Source organism: Toxotes jaculatrix, chromosome 1 (genome assembly GCF_017976425.1).
Source record: "Toxotes jaculatrix isolate fToxJac2 chromosome 1, fToxJac2.pri, whole genome shotgun sequence".
NCBI lineage: Eukaryota > Metazoa > Chordata > Actinopteri > Toxotidae > Toxotes > Toxotes jaculatrix.
Window position 1 is genome coordinate 15,463,393 of NC_054394.1, and position 18,988 is coordinate 15,482,380.

The 18,988-nt window shown below is 39.7% G+C and overlaps 2 protein-coding genes across 2 annotated transcripts in view; both read left to right on the forward strand.

Moving 5' to 3' along the window:
* The window catches only part of hipk3b (homeodomain interacting protein kinase 3b), a 39,417-nt gene extending 33,684 nt beyond the window's left edge, over nt 1-5,733 (forward strand). The window contains exon 16 of the mRNA XM_041053778.1: nt 822-5,733. Coding sequence (XP_040909712.1) covers nt 822-1,292 — 471 coding nt within the window. The 3' untranslated portion in view covers nt 1,293-5,733. The remainder of the gene's footprint in view (nt 1-821) is intronic.
* A 1,699-nt stretch (nt 5,734-7,432) lies between these two features.
* kiaa1549lb (KIAA1549-like b) overlaps nt 7,433-18,988 on the forward strand; it is a 57,453-nt gene continuing 45,897 nt past the window's right edge. Inside the window, exon 1 of the mRNA XM_041039035.1 lies at nt 7,433-7,655. Coding sequence (XP_040894969.1) covers nt 7,433-7,655 — 223 coding nt within the window. The remainder of the gene's footprint in view (nt 7,656-18,988) is intronic.

Genomic DNA, 18,988 nt, shown 5'->3' on the forward strand with positions numbered 1-18,988 from the left:
CAAACATATACACAAACACATGTAAACATACGCAACTTTTTATGGTCCATTTGTTAATGGTTACTGGAAGCAGAGAGACAGGGGGGGCATTTGAACCCACTGATCAAGCAGGATATACTGTACAGTAGAAGTATGGCTGTTGAAGACTGCAAAACATATTCAGTCTTCACGGATTGCCGGGATAAAAGCATAACCTAAGTTTAGCCACTGGCAGAGGTAATGCTGGTTTGGACGGGGTGTCCCGCTAAACACAACTGGTAGCATCTGCTTTTGGCAAGCTCCATTTTATACCATGCATCTGTCCCTTCATTGGAGTGTGAAGAAACTGTACCACAAAGGCCAGTTTCTAAAGTGACAGAAGTGGCTGTGACTATACTTTCCATGTAGGTGATAAAGAGCATTTTAACATTTTGTAGTAGAGCAGCAGCCAAGAACACACTTAATACTGTTAATGGGTTTGAATTCATCTGATTTTTTTTATTTTTTGCTGACAAATCTGGGAGCTATGCTCAAAATTAATCAAAGTTAGTGGGTGAACATGTCCATCTGGATTTAAGAGTGTAGACATTTTACTGTAATACTGCTTGGTTATTGTATTGTATTGCCAGTAACACAAAGAGAAAGAAAGAATATTGTAATGTTACACACACAAATTAAAATGAGGTGGATGTGATGATTGAGTAGATAGTGAAGAGTAGAGACACAACATAGAGATGCAAAAACATGGAAAACAGCAGCATCTAGTGGCGCGTAAAAGACTAACTTTGGTCTGATGAAAAGGGCAAACGTGATCAACTAGATTTTCTTCTTCTCTCCCTCAGGTGCAGCATTTTGGTTCCTGCCATCAGGAATGGAACGGCAACTTTGCCCACAGGAGGCCACAGGCCTATATCCCTCCCACCATGCATGGGCACACGTTCACCCTGTCCCACAGCAGCCCAAACCACACTACAGGCCCCCACCCCCACCTTGGGGGCCACCCGCACTCCCAGCCCACCTTACTGTCCTATCCCCCTTCTGGTCCTCTAGTCACGGCTGCACCCGTGGCCCACCTCCTGGCTTCTCCTGGAGCCTCTCGCCCCGTCCTCCAACCCACCTACAGCATCTCCCACCCGGCAGGCATCGTGCATCAGGTCACAGTGGGCATCAACCCCCGGCTGCTGCCCTCTCCCACCCTGCACCCCCAGGGCCAATTCAAGCCCCTCTTTCCCCCGCACTCCTACATTGCCTCGCCCGCCTACGCCAGTTTCCCTCTCAGCCCTACCAAAATAAACCAGTACCCTTACATCTGAGCATGGTTGCCCAGGTACCCTTCATACCACCCGAGGGCTAAGTTAGCAGGGCGAATTCTATCTTAAACCACAAACAACATGGTTTTCATTTCCAAAACCATGGCACAACCACAGAGAAAAAGCAAGCTATTTTTTGAATCATGTAGACTTGGGTGTAATTGAACTTCAAGCTTTAAAATAAGAGTTCCAATGGTGGAGATGATTTGGGCAAAAATTAAGAAGGAAGTAATGTATGAATGATTGAATGAAAGAATGAATGGGTAGTTAAACTCACACTTAATGTGTTTTGCACATTTGATATATCTTTGCATTGGATCTTCTACGAATACTCCTCAAAACAGGTAAATAATTGGGGTGGTGTTGAATAGTTAGACTTTGCACCCCTGATCCCAGCTATTTTTCTATATTGCCTTCTTACGTGTGCAAGACACATCCATATTTGTAAAGCCATCCCAGTCTCTAGCTCTAGATTGACAGATGCACATGTCGTCCACAGTGTATGTCGTACTGCGTTTGAAGTATTTGTACCTTTTTGGTGTCTTTTGGTGTTAGCAATGTCAAGTCAATTAACCGATTTAAATAGGGTTGTTCCTCACGCTGCATGTGGTCTTGCATGAGCAAAAATGTAAACGGAAAGATGCATAGACGTTGCTCTTATTGTTTGTGTCACAAGACTCGCTGCATTGTATAACTGTCCCCAGCCATAGTGCCTTACATATTTGAGGTTGTTAATGTTACTACTTATATATGACTATATACATGAATATTAATGTACTGGACTGCAGCACTTGAAATTCCAATCAGTCGATGCATTCTATGTGTGAGTATATATATGCACATGTGTATATGTCCATGCATAGCCTGCATGGATGTGATGTATCGCGGATAGCGGTGCTTATTTTTTGGAGTCAGTGTATATTTCAGTGTGTAGTGAGTAACTTTTCTGTTCTTTCAAGAAGAACAGCATGCTTTGCTGTTGCGAATGCTTGCTGTCTCATTACAAAATGTTCGTTTTTTTTTCTTTTCTTTTTCGTTCTCCCTTTCCCGAATGAACTAGTGTACAAAGTGCAAGTACTGAGTATTGCTTAATATTTGATAATCACTTTCTATTTAGTGAAACTCTTATTACTAACAGTATTTGTACTGTTTGATGAAACTGCAATACAATCTAAATAGTCGTTGATTATGTTTTTTCTTTTTCGTCTTCGTATTTTCATTTTGAGTGTTTTCACTTTGTTTCTTAGATGTTTAGAAGTGTGGTGGGCATGGCTTTGATTAGGTAAGGAAAAAATGCAAATTAATGGTATGGAATCTTCTAAGCCTGAGCAAACCATGCAGTATTTGATATACACACATATATGGACATATATTATAGAGCTAGACTATTTAGTACAGATGCTTGATAAGGTGTGAGTTAATTGTGTGCAATTCTCTCATTTATGCATGTGTGACAAAGTTAACTTTTTCCCTTTACATTATACCATTTGTTAAAGGCTTAAGGCTTATCGGTGTCAACTGCTTATTTTATACATTCCGTCAGGGAGGATATGTACATATATATATGATGGTAGCACCAGTCTATATATATATGTAGATATGCTGTGTGTGCATTTTTTTTCTGTTCATTTTACTAGTTATGTGTGTATTTTTTTTTTTTTTTTGTCTTTAATTTTCAAATGAAGTTGCTTGTGCAGCACCAAAGACTGTAATTCATTTCCTGAGCAAGGTAGCTATTCTGTTTGCATAGACCTCAGTTATACTGTAGTTGTAGAATGGGGTTAAATTAAAACAAACAAACAAAAAAAATGTATTTAAAAGCGGCTGAGGTTTTGTCTAGCTTATTGGGCAATTAATAAGTCGTATCATTTCTTTCTTGAATGTATCATAGATAAGCTGCTATATGATGATTGCCACTTCGATAGCTGTGAAATTAGGTGATTTCTCTGAGTTTAAACCTAGCGTTGCTATTTTTGTATAGGTCCCTAATTATCTGAAATAGAAGTGGTTTTGATTTTCGTGTTTTGCGTTCATATTTGGAGTGTCATTGTAACTACTGTATTGCTGATGATGAACATTAGTTGCATTTGTTGTTTCTCGGGGTGTGTGTTTTTTGCATCAGTATTTTATCCTTATTAACCTTTCGGGCTCATCACTGCATATAAATGATGTATCGATGTAACTTAATTTTTGTATGTTTTCATATTGACGTTTTGTACACATCTAAAGCTGTAGCTTGCAGGATTGATTTAACTTTTTCATTGTACATATACGATATACTACCAGTACTCTTTAGTGTATTACAGGAGCACTGTGAGATGCCAGAAAAAAAAACAAACCCCATTGTGTTCATTGAAAAGCTTCTGTAATGTTTCCACCAGTCACACACAAACACACTTGCCACTAAGCACTCATACAGGTAGTTTAGGCTCGTAAGAGTTTGGGTGATTAGACTGTGTGTCCAAAAATAAATTTAGCCCAATGTTTCTGTTCCAAAATAATGTTTTACAACTTGTTTTACTGTTAAATTGATTTTAAGAAATATTTATTGCAACCTTTTTATCTGTTCAATGTTATATCACTAGAATATCAGTTTCATGATTTGTTACTCTAAACTGCCTTGTGTTCGGATCGCTCTCCCCTTTATGAGTGTCTCATATCAAAATGATGTTTTGTCAATGCAAATCTGTGGCCATTGTTATGTGTTCCTTACTGAAATTGAGACAGTGTGAGCAGCACTGTGTATGTGCCTTGAGATTCAGAAAGTGAGAATTCAAGATGGTGATTCCTCGCCCCGCTTATTTGAGGAGGAAGGCATAGAGTCCAAGTACAGTCCGTTACCACGTAGACAGTCCTTTAACAGCCACTCAACCAAGAAGAATAACAACAACAACAAAAAACACACAAAATACGTATTCATCACAGTGTCATTGCAGGGACTTGTACTCCTCTGATCAGCTTGTAGACTTGACAGAGGAAATGTACATGGTGGTGGTTTCTCTCCTGTTACAGATGGCCGCCACCAAAGCCCCTCTGTGATAACACACCAATAAAACACACATACACACACACACACGTACTCTTTGAATGATATGACACTCAACGATCTTTGGATAGTCACTCTGGCTGAACAGCAGATGCAATACTTTACATTGTGCGGTCATTGCACCACCAAGTGTTCTTAGATAATCTCCATGCTTTACATTACCTTGCATGTACACCTAAGTTGCTTCACTTTGTCTGCCTAGAAGCTGTCTGCTCAGAGCAGCTTTTCCATCGTGCAAGTTAAGGCTGAGCGGGAGTAATCAGAGCACAGCTGGCAACACTGGCTTTTTAAAATCAGAGGAGCCATGCTTTATATCCTGGAATAGTCTGTCTGGATGTTTGTTAATGTGTTCTGGGTGGAAACTGCTCTGTCACAGAGATTATTGTGGTTTCTCTGTCAGTCATGAGTGCAATACTCCACATTTAAACACTGACACTGATAAGGTTATATGTCTTTTGATAGCTTTTTTTCCTTACTTGTATGCTTTACTGATCATACTCAGAAAGAAAGCTTATAACAACATGGCATGAACTTGGCAGATTAGTGCTTGAAATAGTTCCCCAGTAATAAGCATGTGAAATGTAATCTGTGTTTTGATTCCTCCAAAGGTATTCACCAGCAATGCGCCTGCATAAACTCTCCAATACTTGTTTAGGAAAAGAATGGATGCAAGAGGAGAGAAATCTTAAAACTGTTTTTAATTTTTCACACAATTGACACATTGGTTTATGGATAACATATTTTTTTTTTTGAGGATTCATGTAACATTTAACAGATAAAACAGTCGTTTGTAAAATTATATTAAAGTTATGACTTTGATATCAGAAAAAAAAAACCTCTGCTGCGGTATTATCCTTTAGAGATGTTAATTCAGGGTCTGTATTAGTCTAAATGTGCTACTGTGTTACTCTTTGATTTGATTTAATGAGGTTTGCTTTACTCAAGCTCTTATTTTCGGTTTTCTGGTCATCTATCAATTTCAGAGTTAATTCACACTGCAAGTTATGGAATCATCTGTTTAGATTGCTCATCAAATAGACTTGATTATGAAATCTGAACTGTTACTGTTTTAATACCTGTAGATTATTTTGTGGCTTTTTTTTTTCATTTTTGTTTCATTTGCTTTTTTATTTTGTGCTACACTAGTTTGCCATGTAGCAATTGCACTGTGCAATATTTACAGTATGAGGACTGGGAAAACTAACTTTATGGATGTGATGTCTCTTTACAGTTTGCGATAGTGTTTCCTCTCTAGTTCTCAGTGATTTAGGTGTGACCAAGCCTTCTCTACTTTGTCACATTAAGCGGGTTTTCCAGGTGACTCTTTTGGTGAGTGTCAAAATAAGACTTTATGGTGTATTATTGTTAAGATTCACTTTGAATTAAAAAAAATCTATTGATGCAGCTCTTTCTGACTGGGTCTGTTCTTCCATCTTTCACATTTGCTGCTTTCTTTTTCTTGCCTTTCTTGTATGGACATCAATTGCACAACAAATCTGACTGACAATGTTGCAACTTTACACTAAATTATTAAATGGCACATCATACTCCACTGGTCTTCAAACTCTTAGTAACAAGAGAAGTTCTACAAGTAATTATTATTTTCATTATTCTTTTGTGACAAATAGTAAACACATAACTCAGTAAACACATATTGGACACATTGGATTCTTTTTTTTTTTTTTTTAATTAATCCTTCAGTGCATAAAATGGCAGAAATGGTGATAAATTGCCAAGGAAACATCTTCAAATCCTCACCCCTGAAAAACTGGTATCACAGATGGTTTGGTATTTTTGCCCCTTAAAGTAAATTATTTAAAGGATGGATCAATTAAGGATTGATTATGATTAATCAAATGCGTTTCTGCTCTAAACATGAGTAATATAGACAAGAAAAATGGAAGTTTGAACAACTGCAATTCCACAACAACTCAGAAAACTCCCATCTACTGATAAAGATCATATGATCTGATGTGATCTGATTGAAAGCTCCACAACAGCTACTAAATGGACCTCAGATTGAGATTGTTTTTCTTAAATAGGTTAAATGGGCACTGGACTGTTCACCCTGGCTTCATATAAAATATAAAATTATTACTATTACTAAATAAAGCGTGCCATTGCTTTTAAACAATGCAAAACAAGCAAACTAACAAAACTGAAACACAATATTCTTTTCAAACCAGGTTCTTTATGGTAAAATCTTCATTAAGCTGACTGTGGTCTTCCTGGTTGTGAACATGACTTTGAGGCCCTTAACATGGCAAAACTTGGGGCCTCAGTCTCTTCATCTGCAATTTCAAATTGCAGCCTAGTGATTCTCTGGGTCTTTGCTGACATCTAGTGGAGATGAAGAGGTACAGCAGCCACAGCTCTATACACAGATCTTAGATATTCAGGCAGTAATTACTGTAGCCCCTGAGGATAGACAGTACATACCTGTTAGTAGAAGTAAAGCCCTGCACAGTCGGGTTCCTTTTTTATATTTATCCACAATGCCAATGAGCAAAGCTGGTAGGCCTGTTAAAAAAAAAACCTGCTTGACATGGAGTTCTGCTCTGTCTCCTACACCCAGCAGAGGTCGTCCTGCAGGCTGCTCAGCTTTGATTTTCTCCCGATAATTAACAGCAGAGTGGTTGATTTGCTCAGTTTGACCAGGAGGGTGGAAGACTTCCATCCATCCAGCGGCAGCCGTGTTTTTAAACGTGTCAGTGAACGTCACCTGAGCACACCTAAATGTCTGTCATCCATCTGGAGCAGGTCTGAATGAGGCAGTTTTACCACCAGCAGCTGGGCTGGATGTCAAACCTTTGGCAAAGTGTTCGCGCCGCCCTGCGCCACACGGCGATGATGGGTGGACCGAGCGCAGCGGAGCGATAGGGCGCATTTCTTAATTTCCCTTCAACGCACCCCTATCACCCACCCACCCATCAACCCACCCCTCTTTCTCCCTTCCTGCCTCCCTCCTTGCCCCCCCCCCAAAAAAAAAAGCCCTGGACACACGACGAGACCGCGGGACCGCTGTTTCCCTTTCACACACGAGGATTGATCCAATGTATTATTTACGACCGAAACTTCAGCAACTTATCCGCTGGATATGGCTCCCGGTTTGAGGAGTGGTGGGCGGACAGGTCACCCTAAAGTGGTGGGAGCTGGCGGAGCGGACCCCGGTGGGTGTTCGCCGCAAAGGACGCAAACCGGAGCAGAGGGGAAATGTTTGAGGATCAGGTGGCGAGTCGGAGCACCAGGGATGCTTGCAAACTGTCTGCTGTCTGTGGGAATGCTTCTACTTCTTGTCCGGTGCGCTTTGGCCGCAGAGGGTAAGCACGCCGCCGAGCTCTCTGCTCCGAGGAAACACTTGCTGATTTTGTTGCATTAACCTCTGTCTCATCACTACAGTTTACGAGTGGCGTCTGTTGCGAAGAGTTAGAACATATGGTTTGGAAAAGGGGGGGATCTTTTGTTTCACGTTGGCAGCGTTTTTGTAATCCGCACATTTATTGCTGCTGGGTGCATGATTCACAGGCTGCATGGATGGAGCTGTGGTCGGCAGAGTATCTCACTAAATCATTTTTAGGGAGGAAAAACTGAACTATCTGTGGTCCATCGCCACAGGAATGACCTATAAGCCCTCTGCATATTCTGTGACATGCAGAAGGCTGCTTTTGCATTGGAATTTGTTCATCGAGGGTGTGTGTCCAAGCAGCTATTTGCTCAGGATTTCTGAACCAGCACTGACAATGATTTGTTATGGGAGAGATGGTGTTGAGGCTGGACTGCACAAGGATTGCTTGTATGTGATGTAACTCTCCCTCACCTACTAATCTTTGTACCTGAGCCTGCAGCCAGTCAACTCTTTTGTCTCGCTGATCAGATTGCACTGCACAGACCTTGAATCTCTGCTTCTCCTCTGCAGCTGGACTCATTATGAGCAATCTCAACCTCAACTTTTGTCTCTCATCTCAACTTCACTTCCCTTTTTTTTTTGTCCTGCTTTTGGCTTTTCATTTGGGTTGCCTTTCCACAACAGAGAGTATTAAACATTATTATTGTGCGTAATGAGCTGCAGGGGAGTTATTCTGGGTATGCAGTGCAGTCACAGGACAGTCAGTGTTTCAGAGCATCTGGGTCAGCACTAATGACACACATACTGTAGCCCACTGTAGGTCTGTCTGTCTCTGGCGGCATGCAAGGCAGCTGGGGTAAGGTCAACCGACTGAGCTGCCCTTCAGCTACAAACGCATGAAGAAAAGGCTCGACTGAAAAAGACAATCGCTTTCTGCATTCCCACTGATTCGGCTGCATCACCTCTCTCAGTCCCTCGGGTGACTCTTTACACCACTTCAGTACAGATGGGTTTGAAATGCTGGACCCACGGCCACAAATAGAAATGGAACAAATCTACATCTCCTATGCAAAGTGCTAAGTCTGGATATCTTAACAGTAGCTCCATCACCTCTCTCCAGTCAGCAAACTGTGATGTAGTGGCTGTAGTCTCACCTCTGCTGATGCACTGCTACAGTAGCAGGGTCTCCTCCTCCTCCCTCCCACCTCCTCCTCCTCTTCCTCCTCCTTCTCACAGTCAGCACATCCATTCTTAAACACATGAGCCCAGCAGCAGCAGGAGCAGCAGTAGCAGCAGCACCTGAGCTATACAGTACATGTTTGGTGGAAGAGGCATATCAGTACTTTTATTATTCATTCAAGGGGCAAGAAGCTGTGAACTTGGACTACAGTCTTTTGTGTAGAGAGAAGAACTGGTTTGCTGAGAATGAATACTGGATTCTATGCTCCTTCGGTTGAGTGTTTACAATAGTCTACATAATGTCTTTCAGCAGTGTTACTGGTCTGAAAAATGGAACATCAACTCTTAGCTCCAAGAAATGATCCCGGGTTTTCTCACAGTCACGTTGTGTGTATTTGTTTTTGTAAATTTGTGATGCAATCCAGCACAATGGAGAGGAGCAGTCCTTCATCACTACTAAACAATGTAAAGTTCCACAAATTCAAAATTTCAAAAGATTCAAAAAGATTTTACATGAATGAAATGTCCCATTAAGTCTCTGTCTTAGCTGCAATGCATTTTCTGTAAATCTCAACAAAACAAAATCTTCTCATTAAAGATAAAGTTAAATTTCCACACAGATGATTCCTCATGTCACTGTACATTGGGCGTTGAAACACAAAATGTGTTCACTTACATTCATTCAGTGACTGCAGGCCACTGATTCAGGTGTTAGTGTCACATGAATCCCTGGCCTCATGTTACCGTACATTCAAAACAAATTATTCCAGTGAGTCCTATGCAGTGAGCCATACGTCTGCTGCATCCCAGTCTACCCCTACTATTCAGTAACACTGTTACAGATCAAACCTCACTGAGCCATACACCCGTAAGGACAAATATCATAATGGGTGGAGGGCCTTCTTCTAATATTGACTATACATCATGATATGCCTTTGGTTGGGGGAAAATGACATCATAGGCTGAGTTGATGATATCAACATGAAATCCATCTTGTTGGGGAAATCACATTTGAGCTGTCCGTTTCATAGTGGAGGAAATCTGCCTTAGTAACTGCTTTTGTATTGGAATTAAAGTTGAAGTTTACACTCACTCTCCTTCATATCGCTTCTCAAATTCATTAAAATACAGTCTGGCATTGTATTTTTAATGTCATGTTGGCTGTACCTGCACACTGGCTGAACTACTAATCATTAGAGACAGACTGATAAATGGGCCAGGCTCATATATGGATAAGTGACAATACACTGCAGTGCAGGAGTGTCAAACTAGGTTTGAGGTTACCTAAAATTTTTATTCATCCTTATATAGTTTGTCCACAGTGTTCAAGTTTATTTTTCAACCGTAAAATGTGCTTCATATGTATCTTAGTCACAATTCCTAAAAAAAAGTGGAGGCATTATGTCTAGATTGTTTATTCATGTTAAATTCCAGAAATTACTATTGGACAATAGATTTTTTTAAACCCTCCCAAATTTCAGAATCAATATTGGATGGGCTGCTGTGTTTGTGTGTATGTGTGTGTGTGAGGTTTACCGAATGAAAAACATCCTCAATTTGCTGTGAGCTGGTAATATCCGGACTCTGCTTCCTCCCATAATGTGTGGAACCAGCACAACATGTAGTTTCTATGGGAACACCAATATTTTGTCCAACAATAACATTTTCCACTTTAAACCCTTCAGAAGTCAGTAGAGTAGAGGACAGTGCAGGGTGCAGTGTCGTGTGGGTATCCTGAGTAATTTTGGCTGCAAAGATGAGGCTTTTTCATGCAGTTAGATTGATCTTTAATTAACTCGCAGAATCTCTTGTCTGGTTTATTGCTTTCTTATTAACACGGCGGCTGAAATTATATTCAGCGAGCAGCTCGGGGACACACAGAAAAGCAAGCTAAGCAAAGAATATTTGGTCCTTCCACAATCAAATGACTTTCCTCTGACGTCAGCTCTGTTTATTCCTACAACCGCAACCCGCCCCTTTGCTTTTGAGTGCTGACAGCTTGGTTTTGATGGAGGTTAACCTCACAGACCTCTCGCTGTATGAGATGCTATTCCTGAGCTCTTGCCAGTCATCACTTTCTGCTTAGGAATTCATTGGAAGGAGACATGACAGTAAGATTAAAAGCCATTTCCTATTTGCAATGCGGTCTGGAGTTTTTACCCGTAAAATGACTGCTAACGTGTGTCGAATGACCAGTGAGCCACACATCATGACACTATCTGTGGTTTGCTTCTGTTTTTATATTTTTTTACCTATTTGCTTTTCATGTCTTGTGTGGTACAATATCTTGCAGTTTTGTTTTGTTTTTTTTCGCTCTGTCTAGGTTAGCCTTTTCAGGGTTGTCATGATAGTTAATGTTAAAATAACTTCCAAGAATTGGTTTTAAAATCAGCGACCATGACTCACCCGTGGTACCAGTCTGCATCAGCTCTGGGTTTTCAGGTGCACAATAAGGACATGGTTTTTCTCTTTATTCTGTTTATTTCCCTCGTTTCGCCCCGCAGCAGTGATTTACTGTACCACAGTTAATTATGTTGTGGGTAAGCATGTCAGGAGGGCATAAGATGTATGTGCTTGTGTTCAGAGTCATATCGGTGGTTTCTACTTAGGTGGAGCTTCAGCTGTGCTTCTGTGATTCTGGCCACGTCAGTCGTGATGCCAACATTAGTCTTGGTGAACAGACAGATATCAAATTGAAAAATCAATTTACAGAACAAGATTTTTTTTTTTTTTTTAAGAATTGTTTATATTCTGTTCACGGCTCTCCATCTGTTTTCTTTTGCATGTTATGCAGGTGTTTTGACAGGGATGCCGCGTGAATTCTGTTCAGCATTATACAAGACTGCTAAAAGGGCAGAAAGAGAGCGTTATCAAGTAATTAAAATATATTTGTACCGGTAATTATTCTGAGAGTAAATGAGTGTTCATTGTTATCCTTCCTTGCTATGTTTTTTTTCTTTATTTGTGACACATGGTGTAAACACAGAGTGCAGAAATACCAAAACACAAGATAACAAAGACATAACATTATACAACAGACAGGACAAATACAGTGTGACAACATGACTATTACTGTCAGCAGCCAGTAATGAGGAGATGAGGAAGAGAAACACAGAGAGAGGGAATGCAGTTGTAGGCAATGAATCAGCAGAAAAAAGGTTCAAACCATCAGTACACAACAAACAAATAAATAACAATGAATGGTAGTTGGTATGAGTAGAAATATGAGAAATGTGTTGATAATTCAAGAGTTGACAATTCAAGAGTTGTGGACACAGAAAATAACATGACAACAGTATGTGATAATGATAATATTAATATTAAGTTTTCATAGTGACAACATTGTGACAATAATTGGATTGTTGTACTAAAAATAGATTATTATATATATAATTTGAAAATGTATATTTGGTCGTGTTAACAGAACAGCACTACACCATTTCTCACCAGTTGAGAAAAAAACACAATAATAACTTCAGGTAATAAGTTGTGAAAAAACAGAGTCTATATTGATTATGGATTGGTGAATGTGTAATGGAAGGAAAGTTGATTTCAGTTAGAAATTTTGGAGAATTATTGAGGATGATGATTTTGTAAGAACAGCATAGTGTCATCTGCATAAAAGCTGATCTTGTTGTTGGTGGTATATGTTTTAATCCCCTCGATATTTACATTTTGAGGAATTGCTGCTCAGTTCAGTGAAAATGGAAAAGAGTGATGGAGAATGTTGGTATTGCTGCCTAGTACTCCTGTGTAGAGTGAAGCTTTGTGAGGTTAATCCATTTGTAGTGACAATGGAAATTGGTGCAATATATATACAATTTTGACCCATTTAATAAATGACTTTCCAAATCCAAATCCATCTGAAATGTTGCAAATAGAAATTTCCAATTAACTTTATCTAAGGCTTTTTCTACATCTAGTAACAATAATATCTTTTTGTTGATGCTAAAATTGGTTTATTAATTGAAGGATTTATGTATATTGTTTGATGAGTGTTGACTTTTGATGAAGCTGAGTTGGTCTGAGAGAATTAAAAATGCAGTGACTTTCTCAATTCCTGTGGTTAATGCTTTACTGATTATGTTTATGTCTGTACTAATAAGTGAGAGAGGTCGATAACTGAATATGTGAGTGGGATCTTTGTTCAGTTTCAAGAGGAGTGAAACTGCGGCAGTATTCAGGTTCTAAGGAAGTCTTGAAGCTTTTTTTGTTTGATCAGTCGTAGAAAGAGTGTTTTTAGAATATTCCAGACATGCTTATAGAACTCAGCAGGGAAGCCCTCAGGTCCAGTTACAGTTGATTTATTATTTTATTTAATTCATAGTTCTGTTTGAGTTTCTTCTGTGGGAGCACTTGAATTAGTGTCTTCCATTTCCTTGATTTTGAGTTTCAGTTTGGTTTGTTGTTGCTTTTCTATTATTTTCATAGGAACATGGTATAAGTTTGAGAGAGATATAAAAGTGAAATATTCAGTCTGTAGTGGTGTCTGTTATCACAATTGGGGAAGTGTTATTTGTTAATATAGAGATGAATGTGGGGGAGAGTAAGATGTTGCAAAGATGAATGAGAGAAGAGGTCGCTGAGAGTCAGACTGGGGAGGGGGTTAGAAAAGCCAGGGAGTCAGATCTTTGTCATGGTGAAGTTGTCCATCAATATACAGCTTGTCTAAAATCACTATGGCTTTCTTCCCTTCCTTTCTTCATGCATTGTTTACAAATTGGTAAGAGTTTTTTTTCCCTTTGTTCAAGGATCTCTTGTGAAAATTGATAATTGAGCCTTAAGTCCATTTCCTTAAGCTGTTTGCCTCATCACTGAACATGTTGGAATCTTGTGGAGTATTGAGTTGATGTGGCCTTTTTGCTTTTGCTCCTGTTGTCCTTGTTGCTCATTTTGCAGATTTGATTAAAACAGCTGTCAATACAAGCCACCAGAACATCCAGTGTGGCAGTCATCGCATTATCCAAGATATCCAAGAAGATATAATTGCTATAATTTACTCCCAGGGCTCTTTTAATGTGTTTTTGTCGGATTTCAAAGAAGGTCAAAAGGGCTGCAGTCTTTTCTCCTTCACTGCTGTAAACAAAACACCTCTACAACACATAGATGTCGTGATAAGGAAGGCAAACAGGCTTCTAATTGGTATTGCAGACCATCTGCCACATATTATCCTTCATATAGTCCACTGCAATCAGGGAATATTGTGTTTGTGTGGTGTGTGTGTTATGAGCTGTGTCCATGTTTGTCTCCAGTATCTCTCTGTACCTTTGTGCCTCTCTGTACTTTGGTCTCTCCCTCTTGTGTCTCTTTGTGTTGTGGCTGTTAGGTGCAGGCTGATGGAAGATGTAGGCTTGGCTCTGCTGCTCCTTGAGAAAGGACAGCAGGCTGTCTGATTTATTGGGGCACACTGTATAAAACAGCCCACTGCTCTGCACAAGGCCACTGTTCATCACTCTGGACCTCAGCAGAAGACGGCATGAGAAGCCCGGGGAATTACTTTTTTCATTAGTTGTAAGAATGCTATCTTTCTGTTTGAAAATGTAAATCTATTTGTGTGACATTTAAGAGTAAAACTTTTAAATTATCTCAAAATGCACACCTGGTAGCCAACCTGAGGCTAGATTGTGACCAGAAATTGTCAGATCACCTGTAAGTGGCCTTGAGCTATGGGGTGGTTTTATTAATGCTTTAATTAATCCATCCAAAATGTGTGCACAAGGATACTACAGTTTAAAGTTGAGTGCAAGTTTATCCTAATTTTAAGGAAAATTTTAGGAACAAATCAGGAACTTTCAGCTTTCAGGAAATTTTCTATTTTACACATTAAGAAAGTTGAAAATACACAAAATTACTGACAGTAATTCAATCAGGGAAGACAGACAGATATTTATTTTATTGTTTACAGGGCTGATTAGGCTTCTGCTAAGGTTGAAGGTGGGCAGAGCTACAGATGTCACCAGACGTCATGCAGTAATAAGGATGATAGAGATGTTTTTTTTCTATCTCACCCTAACAGCTGTAGCAAACCTAGGAAGAGAGTCAGGGAATGTCAATCAAGCACAGTCTGTGCATGCCCACACAATCCTGAAAAGGGGTCTGATAGGCCAAAATAAGGCAAAACAGCTATGTGGGTTTACTGTGGGTGTGCAGGGCCTTTAAAAATTCTTTAACATAGTATAACAAAGTATAATTTATTGGATATGACTCAATAAATTATTCCAGAAAAGCACCCCTTGGATGTCACAGATGGGGCTTTGAGTCTGGAATATATTATTGATATGGAAGTTAAAAATTTAAGAAGATTTTTAGCAGAAATGAACGAGGCTGGATCAGACCAGGATTTAGATCTATGGTGTGCATAAATGAGAGAGACAAGACAGTCAGAAAGAGGGAGATTTGCCTCTTCACAGACGGGGTCATCAGTCACATTTAATGGTGTCACTGTCATTGTATCATATTCAGTTTTTGTCGACTTGTTATAAACGGAAATGCTAAGTGTAATGATAAGCGTAGCTGTAGGCTTTGCTTTTTCACACAGATGCCTCTGTGGACTGTGGCATTTCAGCTAATCTCTTTGAACCGCTGGAGGAGGGAACGTGAGATCACTGAGACATATAAACACATTCATTACACTGAGCCTTCAAAACCTTACATGCTCAGCAGCTAGCAGCGAGTTCACAGACACTAACACAATGCACCCAGACACGTAACACTCGCTAGCAGCAGTGGCGATTAAAGTAGACTAGTCATAACTCACTCATACCTGAACACACAGACATGATGCACATATTTTTGGATACAGAGTTACTTACACTCTCCAAGGATATCCTTATCTTTGATGTCAAAAGCAAAGATGTGGCCATAAACCTGCTTGGAAGTAATGGAAAAATTTGTATAACTGCAAAACTGACTGAAAAGACTGTGAACCACTTTGTAGAAAATAAAATTTAATTATACGTGATTAAGAGCAAAGATACTGTACGTATAGGCTGAGCGCAGTGGTCAGCAACCGGTAGATCTCACTCAGATTGCCACTGAAGTGCGAACTCTAGAGCTTCAGACTTTGCTGATAATTCTTTTTGTTTTTTTCTTTTTTTACTACAAGCAACCTCTGTCACATTACATGTAGTCATTTGAATTAGTGTTGATATGGAAACATACCAGTGAATGGTACATTGTTGGTCTGTGACCCCTTTTTCAGTCAGAGAACTCTCGTGACCACAACTATCATATTGTCATGTAAATGTGAGAATGGGATTCTTTTGTGTACTCTAATTGGATTATATAGAAATTGGGGCAAGGTTGGAATAATTAATCATGTGTTGAACCACATCATTATGATGTGGGAAAATGTGTGATATCGTTTTGGAGATTTCGATTGCTTGAATCAAATTACAAGAAATTATACATAAAAAAAACTAAAAAAGATAGTTCTTCACATTTGTTTCACGGGTAAGGATTGACAGCAATAAGAGAAATCTTCTTACTACTGTTGTAATATTCATTTCAGCCACCATCATCATCATCCAGCCCTGAAGGAAGGGGGATTAGGAATTATTCTGAACTAACAATTTATTTAAGAAATTATTCATCACAAACATATCAGACAATAATGTCCTAGCATCAGTCTTAGACGTTGCTTGCAGGCAAGTCAGTACATGAAGTGACCCCATGTAGCACCAAAGCAGAGAAATGTTGACTGTGGTGTTTTATGACTGAAACATTAGCATCCCACTCACAGTCGGTAGAGAGTCCTTTCATTTTAAATCCCAGTGACATCACAGATTCAGGGGCTCGCTCTCTGATTTCTAGCTTCAGTGAAGCAGGTTGGGAGTGGAGGCAGCCTGCTTGCTGCAAAGATGACAGCATCAATGAAGCATCAAGAGTATTGAGGACGGATAAGCTGAACTCAGAGAGCATTAAGGGAAATGCTCAACAGTTTTAGAAACCTATCTTATTAATCAGTAATCAAGCTGTCTCAGGACTTTAAATGTGTTCTCCTGACAGAATATAGAAATGGTTTTAGTGTTTATACTTACCATATTTGGAGATAATTCGAAGAACTTGCACAATCAAAAAAAAATGTGGTGTGACTTCCAGTGCTAAAGTTTGAATGTATTAAACTGTTGTTATGTAATATTGGGTTTTTTTTTAAGAGAGAAGAAAAATTTCCTGCAGCAACTCACACAACACATGTTGAAATGCACTCACTTTTATGCGCATTCATAAATCTATACCATGCCACATTTGTTTGATTTATAATCTTGCTTTAGAGCTCTGAAGTCACCCCTCAAGTCTTAAAATGAGACGGGCCGTTCCCCAACGGCCAATTCATTACTGAGATAATCCGAGTGTGTAGCTCCACTGCCTCTAGAGAACTACACACAAGCACACACAAACAACACATACAGGGCCTTCACACATGCTCCAGCTCATACCCATCTGTAGCAAAAGTCTATGCAAGTCTCAGAGTTTGTTTCCCTTCATCCTTCATGGATATCTTATTAATTTGCCCTCAGAGGACTGTCCCAGCATGTGTATATTTGTGTGTGTGTGAGAGAGAGAGATTTGTGTAATGTGTGTCACAAATTGCCACTCTCAGCACTTTGTAACCTGCTGCAGTGAGGGAGCATTACTTTTATTTTAATACTAAATGTTTTAAATCATGGAGCTGCTGTATTGGATGTTCAGTTTGTTTCTTAATATCAGGTGTATTGCATCAATATTTTCGAAGCTGAAGTACAGTACAGCAACAAGACCTGAAATATTGCACTGGAGACCAGGAGCTCAATAATTAAATTACAACAATGAACATCTCTGTTTTTCATCTACCAACCAACCAACCAAACAAAATAAATAATTTCACTGCACATACAATATCAGTGAAATGCAGTTTAGAGTGTGGCTGTGTGTGCATCTCTTTCTTACTCATTATTTCTTTGTTGCCTGCAGAACTGCAGTGTGTTAAATGGCTAATGAAGGTCAAGAGTGTGTCCGTAGGATTAGATCACAGTAACTCATGGTATACATACATTTCAGTAATAATATCGTCACCTAAGAGACCGGCCTCTCCATGACACTGGTCATTCATTTTCTACCGCTTAATCCTGTGTCAGGGTCGCAGGGGAGCTGGAGCCTATCCCAGCTGACTATGGGCGAGAGGCGGGGTACACCCTGGACTGGTCGCCAGTCAATCGCAGGGCTGACACACAAAGACAGACAACCACACACGCACACACTCACACCTACGGGCAATTTAGAGTAGCCAATTAACCTAACCCATGCATGTTTTTGGTATTGTGGGAGGAAGCCGGAGTACCCGGAGAGAATCCACGCAGGCACAGGGAGAACATGCAAACTCCACACAGAAGGGCCCAGACCGGGGTTCGAACCTGGAACCCTCTTGCTGTGAGGCGACCACCGTGCCGCCTGTCTTTTTTCTTTTATAAAGATAATCATAACAGATTACAAGTGGACATCCAATAAATTGCACACAAAAAAGACAAAAAAATTGAGTGAGATCACTGGGAAAAGATATTATGACAAAGAAAAAGCCCATCACAAAATCCAATTATTTCCATTTCCTCAAAGAAACACTGGAAAAAGCAAAAGAGCATAATACATTCAGTCCTATCTTTTTATGCTTACGCCTTAATTCATACGGCGCCATAGATGCACATCAGAGAAATGTCCCCATTTTGATATGTGCTGATGTGTCCTATTTCTCATTCTGAAAGAAACCTGCTACCTAGCCAAGCTGGATAAACCATTCTTGAAACGATGGCCCCTGTGGGGACATCCATCCTCTTAAAAGTATCTGTATGCCCACTGTTAAACTTGTCTGAAATACATCTGCAGCACTACAGTGGACTACTGTCAGTGGATGTATAATATTACTCAGAAACCCAAATGAGGGACTGATTTTGTATTAAATTATGAATTGTCTGCCAAAAAAAAAAAAAAAAATCTGAATTAGAGGACTTCTTCATAGCAGATGGTCCCATCTGAACTCTTGACACTTCCTACAGTTTGCATTATTTGTCCGCCCACATCTTGGATGGTGTCCAGTAGAATCTGTTAAGAACCTGAGAAAAAAATCCTGCCTTCTTTTCTCCATTTAATTCTTTT